The 10,058-nt window shown below is 36.9% G+C and overlaps 1 protein-coding gene across 1 annotated transcript; it reads left to right on the top strand.

The window, feature by feature from the left end:
• Positions 1-324: 324 nt before the first annotated feature.
• LOC122065305 (psbP domain-containing protein 1, chloroplastic-like) lies at positions 325-1,633 on the top strand. The gene is made up of 2 exons (XM_042629093.1): positions 325-859; positions 1,117-1,633. Exons 1-2 carry the CDS (start codon positions 458-460, stop codon positions 1,336-1,338), a joined length of 624 nt encoding a protein of 207 aa, XP_042485027.1. The 5' UTR covers positions 325-457; the 3' UTR covers positions 1,339-1,633.
• Positions 1,634-10,058: the final 8,425 nt, after the last annotated feature.

Genomic DNA, 10,058 nt, shown 5'->3' with positions numbered 1-10,058 from the left:
TGAATAATATATTTTTCCTGCAGGGCACATCAGTTGTTAAATCATTGATGTTCAAAAGCAAGCAATTTTAGCTCATAGGTTTTCATAGCACTTTTAATTTTAAAGTGAGTTTATTCTGGTGGGATGTTTTTCAACTGTGTAATTGTTTGGATTGATGAGCCATGAGCTGCTTTGAGAATGTGGCTATCTCACTATGTTTCTTAAATAAACTTATATTCAACCTCCCTGGGGTCTTGATATGTGGTCCTCTGTCTTTATATTGCAACTTCAATGTACTATGCATTCATTTTTTTTTTCTCCTTCCATTATGTTAAGTTTCTGACATGCATTTACTTGGCTTTATTTGATCTACAGGTTTCAAATCTGTATCCAATTTTATTTTATCTGCCTTGGCTTCTTACAGTAAATCTTTTCTTATAATCAGACTAAAGACGTTACAGTTTCGAGGAGGAAAGCTATGGCTTTGATGTTTTCTGGTGTTATCTCATTGCAACTGGGCTCTCACAATATCACATTAGCTCAGCCTTCTGTTGGATTCAGGGAACATGTGGATACCTTTGATGGTTATACATTCTTTTACCCTCAGAACTGGATTCAAGTCAGGGGTGCAGGTGCAGATATATTCTTCAGGGACCCTTTTGTTCTTGACGAGAATCTCTCTGTGGAACTATCTTCTCCTTCATCCTCCAGGTACAAAAGTGTTGAAGATTTAGGTCCTCCACAAATAGCCGCTGAGAAAGTACTTAAGCAGTATTTGACCGAGTTGATGTCCACTAGACTTGGTGTCCGCCGTGAATCAAACGTGCTTTCTACATCCTCAAGAGTTGCAGATGATGGGAAGATGTACTACGAAGTTGAGGTTGGACCAATTGTGCATCTCGAATCAGTAATTACGTATGATGTTCTACTACATCCAAATAAATGGCTAATTCCTATGCTTGGAGGTCCCTAAAGGGGTGCCTTATTGAATTAGCTGTAAATTAGAGACCAGCTTTCCAAATGGTTGAGATCACATTGTTGGGATTTTGATTTGATTTGATATTTTTTTTTTCAATCAACTTTAGGCTTTTGATTGAACGTTTCTCCTAAATTTTATGCTATGTGTGTTGTATGCAGGTAAACATTAAGTCATATGCAAACAATAATGAGTTAGCTGTTATGCCACAAGACAGAGTTGCACGCCTTGAGTGGGATCGGCGTTATCTTTCAGTACTTGGAGTTGGAAACAACCGATTATATGAACTGAGATTGCAGACACCTGAAAATGTTTTTCAAGAGGAGGAAAATGACCTGCGCCGAGTTATGGATTCCTTTAGAGTTATAAAATCAGTGGACTGATCGTCTACGTAGGAGGTATATGGAGAGTTTTGTAATTGTGGCCTTTTCTTTCTTTCTGATTTTTTTTTTATTTGGCGGGGGGGGGGGGTTGGTCTTCGGAAATGTCATTGAGATAGGTCACCAAATGTGATATCGAGCCTTTGTATCTGGTGATTCCTCTTCTATCCAGTTGTTGGAATGACCAAATGAACCGTCCACATTGGCAAAAATTGGCCTTGTAATATGAACCTTGATAGTTGGCCCTTTTCCCTAATCATGTATGAGATATGATACACAGGAACAGTTTTCTTCGATATTCTATGATGTTGCTCATCTTCTCTGCTCATTGAAATAATGACAGTACCATTAATCAACAAATAGGAATAATAGGATTACCTGAGAGCTAAACAACTACATTTTACCCATAACCACTGATTGAAATGCAATATTTTGTGGTACATAATACATATAATCAGTACATCAGCTTCATTCCATCAATTTTTAAAGATCAAGGTCCAAGAACACTGTTCGCCCAAGAGAATATATATAAAGTTGATATTGCCAAGTGGAAACCTTGACATAAACAAGAGGCAGAACTTTCTGAAGAATTTCTGAAGAAAGACCATAATTTCATATTAGATCAAGTTAGAGATATTGTTCAGTAGCTGAAAACCTAGAAAGGGAAATAAGGTGTTTCCTGAGTCAGATGCTCAAAGCTATGATGTAGAGGAAGCAGGTCTGGATATGGTAAAAATGAGAGGGAGGCCAAAAGAATACCGTCCAGATCTCTCTCTCCCCACTATCTTACTGGGGTATTTTCTTTTACGTAGAGCAGGTGAAGCCCAGAAGGAAGTTTAGCTTTCCAATTTTATTGAGGATTATAGCCTTCAAGGAATGTTAGCTGAACAACCTTATAAGGTAAAAGGCAGTAAAGGCATAAGGGGCATATGTGTTGTTTCCTAGCCGTAGATGGTTGAGGAAAGCCTGTGCTGCCATTGGCCGTACGAGATCGGCGTGCTGTCACTGTCCGATTCAACAACCCTAAAAGATGCACCTATTAGGGGGAAGAAAATCCCCACATACCTAAGACCCTCCCCAAAGCTGGCCAATGTGAAATTGGAGAGGGAGGAGTTTTGGGTCTGTGACACTCTGCTAGTATAACTGTATAACCTTAAAAGCCTGTAAAGGCAGATGGAGCTTGGAACCAAGATTTAGGCTGTGTTACACAATCTAAAATTTTGCAATCTAGCATTTTTTTATCAAGTCTCAAAATGGATACCATTTATAAAGAGGGGGATTATAATTTATAATTCAAGAAAAGATTTGTTCTGTTAGTGCTTTTCACAGAGTAATTGTATAGAAATTTCAATTTATGTTTACTTTGTTTTTAGTAGGCTTGTTGAAATTTTATACCTTGAGCATGAGAACTACCTAATAAAATTTTGGGAGGGGATCATTGCTATGGGCATAATAGAGAAGTTTTTACTATGCAAGTACATGATCAAATGTGGCTGAGATACAACAATCAAAACCTTATCGCAACTTAATGGGGTTGGCTATATGAAAGTTCCAAGCAAGGACTAACGCAAAGACCGATGCAAAAAGATTGATTAATTATAACTGATTATAATAAGATGTCAATTATCTACTAAACACACCACTATAGATCAACCATATGCTTATTACAACAAATATAAATATGTATGAATATTTGTGGGAGGATATAGAATTTGAATTTAAAAATTTGACGAGTGACCCATTCAAAGCATTTTTTAGATATCCAACGATTGGAGTGTCACATCACCATTCAGTATAGCACAAATAGATATGCAAACCAAGTGATGACTAGTTTACGTGGGACTTGCTTTTTGGTGAACATGTATTAAACTTTAATTATTTTTCCCTTTAGGCAGAAAGAACACTTCAAAGTTGTGTAACTTATGCTAATGCCTCTCTTTCTCTCTCCTCTTCCCCTTTTCATGAAATGGCACCTTCTTATTATAGGAGTAGAGGGATAGATGTAGAGAGATGCTGGCATTTGCTACATAGTCGAATGAGGAAGTCGATCCGAAATTTAGTCTACACCTTTCTGTTGGGGATTCTTTTACCATATTAAACATATGAATAACCCTATAGTGTTTAGAATACATGAATCATCAACAAATCATAAAAGATTAATCATGGGTGTAGTCCCTAAACCAAGAACAATAAAGTATCCCATCTTAAAATACATAACCATATAGATTTACTATATCTATAATAATCAATGGGACAACCATGACATGAACCATAAATGGGAATAAAGAAGTACCTGTGTCCCATGAAACCTCTGTCCCATGTGGTTAAACATTACTCCCATGAAGATGACAATAACGAACTACGCAAGTGGAGTCCTTCTACTGAGATCTTCTGCAGTCTCTTACTCTAGGGTTTCCTCTTTTTGTGCACTTGCTCTTGTGAGAAAGCCGTGCTCCCAAAACCAATAAGGCATTAAGTAAAGTAATGGCTGCAGGGACCGTCAGTATTCTATTTATAATAGAATCCCTAAAACCTTATTCCACTCTCACAATGGAAAGAGCTAGGAGTTTCCTAATCATAGTGGGTTTATAATTGCTTGGGCCCAATGGATCAATCGGTATCAGTTAAGCCCATATAAAAATCCTACCAATCTCCCACTTGGGCTACACTGATACTGATGTCTTTCCATTGACTCCTGGCCAAATAATCCCAAGACTGAACACCACTCAAACAAACTTTGATCCAATCAATAATCTCTACTGTTGAACAATAGTAGAAAATACACCTCAATATACGGCATATAACTATCTAATGTTACAGACAATAGAAAATTATCAATCCAAATCGCCTGGAAACGTATATATAAGGAGTTGATATCATACCTGTGATCACATGAAATATACATCTCCTTATAGGTCATTTCTTGATCTAAAGATCAGCCTACCTTGAAAACCTCACAGGTAGAAAACTTTGATATTAATCAACACTTGGCAAACTGCCATTTTCTTGAATTAATATCTTACTTTGGCATACCGCCTATGGCTAACTGCCACTTCCATGGATTTAGGTTAAATACCACCATAAATCACAAACTTTGGCAAACCGCCTGTGGTAAACCACCACTTCTTTGGACATAGGCTAAATACCACCATACATCACAAATTCTGACAAAATATCGTCAATTACCTTGGCTAAGCACTGCCAATAAATCTTAACAAGCACAGCCTTTAAACTTTGGCTTTTACCACCATGATATCTTTGGTTAAATGAGATCATAAAACTCCCACTAACCAAGCATGTCAAAAACCTCAATAACACCAATGTCAGAAAATATGGCTCTTGAGTACTTTGTCGATAAACTTGGATGACATCACCTTTGGGCAAATGTCACCTTTACCTTGGGAAACACACAATTGAACTGAATGTACCACTTTGGTGGGTTTCACTCATTCCTATCATGTTTTCCACATTAGAGATGAATATATGTACAGAAGTGTATGCTTTAATGTGTTTCTTACACAATCAGAGACAACACAAACAAATGAAGCATAAATGTACATAAATAATTCAGAGAACAGAATTTAAGATAAAATCAATTCAAAATTACTCCAAAGTCATTATAAACTTAATAGGGCAATAAAATTGTTCCTATTTCCCTTCAGTTGTGCTTTGTTCATCAACAACACCTGTTTGGGTTCCCTGAGAGCTAAAACCAGATCAAGTAACCCTAAGAATCTCAGGTATGAATCATACACACCAAATAACCGGGCTAGAAAATTTAATATGTACACCTAGTAGATAAACTACACAATAAATGTACATCTAGCAGATAAAACACACAAGAGTCACAACCGTAACTACATTCCTATCCTTTGGGCTAAGAATGTACTGATCCTCTTGTAAATCCAAATTTACTGTGAAAATACAATTACTTTTATCACATGTGGGTTTAGAAACCTCTAAGTTATAGTCCTTTCCATACATGTATTTTCTTTAACTTGGGTGACATCACCTTTGGGCAAATGTCACCAACTTTGCTGCGCTTGGAAAAACTATGAAATAATAGGATGTGCCACTTTGGTGGATTCCATCAAATCCTTTCATAGCTTCCTAGAAATATACTGTGCAGCATAAAATGTGCGGAATCTCACACCCAGTTTAATTCTAATATATTTATCCATCATAGGGTGTTTCAAACAAAACATTCAAGTACAAAATGACATGAATATGAATTTACTATATATTTGAGCCCATAAATCATTATTCAATATCATGATAATAATAAATCAATGCAAAACTCCAAATAATTCTTTTGCATGAAAAACAATATAGAACACTGAATTTATTCTCCCACTAGCAACCTAGTATACTGACCTTCTACTAGTAACATCCTCCCACTAGCAACCTAGTATACCGAATTTATTCTCCCACTGGTCGAGCCACATAAAATAGCTTAAGATCCATACTTTTATTCTCCCACTTGGTTCGACCAGTCATAAATTAATCCATTTATTGGAGAATGCAATTCGTTAAACGTGACATACATATAAACTTGTTCACATATGCCCAAAAACAAAAGAAACCAAACATTTATCAATTGATGTTCATAAATAGGTTTTCAGAGAACAATGGCAGTGTTTGAGAACTTGGTATTGGATTGATCAAAATCGACACTAATCCAACCCAACAAATCCGAATTGATCCAATCGGAATACAAAAAATAACACATTAAATAAACCTATAACTTATGGTTATAGTGATGAAACCCTCATCCACCCTATTGCCATTGATCAACTGTCCAATACCTTTTAGGGCAAAAAAACTTTGCTTTAAAAGCATAATACCAAACTATTGATTTGGTTCTCCTAGTATAGAAAACTAGGTCTTTGAGATATATGTAGACCTCTATATTCTCAAGCCACTTTTAAAGACATTAGCTTAATGGTTCAACTCAAGGAAGAATAATCCATTCGATATTTAATTAATGCATGTAACATCAATAAAAACCAATATTACATCACTAACCATTAAACATAACCAGAGTGTCAACTGAACTACAATCTCAACCTTTAGGTCTGGAATGCACTAGTCCACTCAAAAACTACAATGACCGTGGGAGCTCTTCAACTTCGAAAATTACTATCACTTTTGGATGCATAACAACTTCTAGGTTAAGGTCTGCCTAGAGTACACTTGCATTTATGCTTATCTTTGATAATGTCGCCTTTGGGCAAACATTACCTAATTCCTGCTAACAATTTTCTATGTCTTTGAATATAAGACAAAATCTTTGAGTTGTAAACCTATTGCAGTAATCTTAGATTTTACCACTTTGGTGGGTTCCATCAATTCCACTGCAATAGCTTACAACTACACCTGGCAGCTTAAATTTGTGGGTTATTTAAACATGAACTAAATATCAATTTACATGTAAAAGAACAAGCATGTAACTGTTAACAAAATAAACATTACAATGCTCAATTATCAATTACTTCAAGAGTGTCAACCGGAACTACATTCCTGACCTTTGGGTCTGAAACATACTGGTCCACTCAAGTTTCTGCAATTACTGCGAGACTTCTTCTAACTTTCGAAAAGTACCGCCATCTTTGGATGGACAACATCTTCTAGGTTGAGAAATCCCTATTTTGTTTTTCACTTGCTTTAACTTTAACCTTTCTTTGATAATGTCACCTTTGGGTGAACATTAGCAACTTTGTTACCAATCATTATTCTCTGTCTTTTCAAACAAAGAAGACTTTGATTTGTATTCTATTACAATAAGGTTGAACTTTACCACTTTGGTGGATTCCACCCAATCTTATTGTAATAGTCTACAAATTCATTCCGGTAGCTAAAAGTGGGATTGTTTAAGCATGAATAAAAATATTCATAAACAAAAGCATGAACTACATTACCAAGAATAAACAAGTTCATATTCTGATATGCAAGTAATGTATGAGTTGATTTTCTTTTATTTCTTCCAATTAATAGGAAAATCATAAAGAATCATTAACCACCCATACTTGTAACTTATACAAAACAAATCATAAAAGTTGATCAAAACTAGGCTCATAATATATCAAAACGAAGAGCATGAAAAACTGGACTCAACGAAAAAACCAGGGTGAAAAATTCTTCACCGTTTGCCCGTACGAGCCATTTGAAGTTGCAGAACTAAAAATAGATCAAAATCAATCTAGTTTCCCAAACCAACCGGTTCGGCCAACCCGTCTAATCCGGTTCGAGCGTATTGATTCCGGGTCAAAATCCAGGTCAATTGGTCAACGATCCGATCAACTTTTGACCGAGTCAAGCAGAGTTGGTCATGAGTTGACCCACTGCACCCCGGGTTAACTCGGTAGGGTTTTCGAGGTGACCCGGTGATGACTCGCGGCCGTTTTTTTTTTTGAATTAAAATTTTTTTTCTCTCTCATCCGGTAGCCGGTTTCCAATGGAGCGTGCCGGCGCATCCGGAGATTTTCGGTGACTTACAGCATACCGCTGTGACCGTCTTTTCGTGCTCTACAACTTTCGTGAAAAAAGTTTTCCTATATGGGATCTTTAAGTAATAGTAAAATTATGATTTTCATGATTTGGGATACAAACCCTATACAAAATCAATTTTCCTTGATCCTAACATTGTAAGGGTTGGCTCTGATACCAATTGTTGGGGATTCTTTTACCATATTAAACATATGAATAACCCTATAATGTTTAGAATACTAATCATCAAACAAATCATAAAAGATTAATCATGGGTGTAGTCCCTAAACCAAGAACAATAAAGTATTACACTAAAAAACAAACCATATAGATTTACCATATCTATAATAATCAATGGGACAACCATGACATGACCTGTGTCCCATGAACATAGATCATGAACCTCTATCCCATGTGGTTAAACATTACTCCCATGAAGATGACAATGGCGAACTACGCAAGTGGAGTCCTTCTACTGAGATCTTCTGCAGCCTCTTACTCTAGGGTTTCCTTTCTTTTTGTGCACTTGCTCTTGTGAGAAAGCCGTGCTCCCAAAACCAATAAGGCATTAAGTAAAGTAATGGCTGCAGGGACCGTCAGTATTCTATTTATAATAGAATCCCTAAAACCCTATTCCACTCTCACAATGGAAAGAGCTAGGAGTTTCCTAATCAGAGTGGGTCTATAATTGCTTGGGCCCCAATGGATCAATCGGTATCAGTTAAGCCCACATAAAAATCCTAACACTTTCTTGACCTCTTGTAACAGTTCATATCTATTTACAAAATCCATCCAAGTATACTTCATGATTGAAGTGATAATAGCTACAAGAAAATGTTAGGATAATGAAATCTTTATTAAATTTTAACATTTAGATTTTAATTACCTCACTTAGCAGTAGCATTCGAATCAATAAAAGGGAATGCTTAGAGTTACCTGATAATTCACAAGTTTAGGTTCTCCAATGGATTTCAGCACTAAATAAATCTAGAGACCACAAGAATTTGAAGACCAATCGCCACAAACAACAATTCACTGACATCAACAGCAATACTCTCTCCACAAAACGAGAGAGAGAGAGAGAGAGAGAGAGAGAGAGAGAGAGAGAGAGAGAGAGAGAGAGAGAGAGAGAGAGAGAGAGAGAGAGAGAGAGAGGTCAAAAGGCCACCTCTCTTGACTGGGACACCGGCATCCCCTTACTGTGACAAAATTTTCTCCAGAAGAAACTTTCAACTAATGGAGTTAGCTTCGCTTTCTTCATTTATTTCTTCCCAAATGGACAGGTTTTCAATAAAGATCAAATGAATACAGATTATTTCCTTTTCTGAAACGTGGGAAAGGGGAAAATAGCCAAGAAATGGCTTCAGGATGGAGAATCATAGAATTTTTAGCTTTGAGAAATTGAGCTTTTATATTATGGCTACAGAATTCCGTCCGTTTGCATGGTCATTGCGTCAGTGATGAATAAACTAATGGGAGGTCATGAGAGGCATCTGAGTGGGGGAGGTAGTATGATCTTTTCGTACCCACTTGTGCCTAGGTGTAGAGCCATGCAAGCCGGTAAGATTCTTTTCTCTTTTATATTATTAGAGAAGTGGCCTGAGGCGGGCTGTGAAAAGATTCCTTTGTCCCCGTCTCCAGTTCTCCATGTGTTTGGGCATAGAGAATTTAGGCGAGTAGCATTCTTTTTCCCATATTATTAGTACCATCCGCATTCACTAGAAGGTGGCTTCAAAAAGTCCTCTCTCCCTTTAATTGGTAGGTGGACTAAAAGGGCCCTCTTTTGAATTTATTTCCCATGAGCATGATCTTTTCATATCCTTATCTTGTGTCTTGGTGTAAAGTCATGCAAGCGGGAAATATTCATTTCTCCTTTATATTATTAGAGAAGTAGAGGCGGGCTGTCAAAAGATGCCTTTGGCCCCCCTTCCACTTCCGCGTATGTTTGGGCATGGAAAAGTATGCGTAATGACTAACGTTGTCTTTCCCTATTATTAGTACCATCCACATTCACTGGAAGGTGGCTTCAAATAGTACTCTCTTGATCGCTTTCATTGGTAGCTGGACTGAAAGGGCCCTCTTCTGAATTTCTTTCCCATGCTTGGACTTTCCACTAGATTTAAGTAACCACAGTTCAATTTCTCATCAATCAAAAGACACTATTGATTAAGAATGGAGCATGTGAATGTGAAGTAGTGTTCTTCTGCAATACAAGTCATGGAGAAGGAGAGGGAGAA

Source organism: Macadamia integrifolia, unplaced genomic scaffold (genome assembly GCF_013358625.1).
Source record: "Macadamia integrifolia cultivar HAES 741 unplaced genomic scaffold, SCU_Mint_v3 scaffold1967, whole genome shotgun sequence".
In the NCBI taxonomy this organism is placed as follows: Eukaryota; Viridiplantae; Streptophyta; class Magnoliopsida; order Proteales; family Proteaceae; genus Macadamia; species Macadamia integrifolia.
The sequence above is the reverse complement of the archived record's forward strand: the minus strand, read 5'-3'. Positions and strand labels throughout refer to the sequence as shown.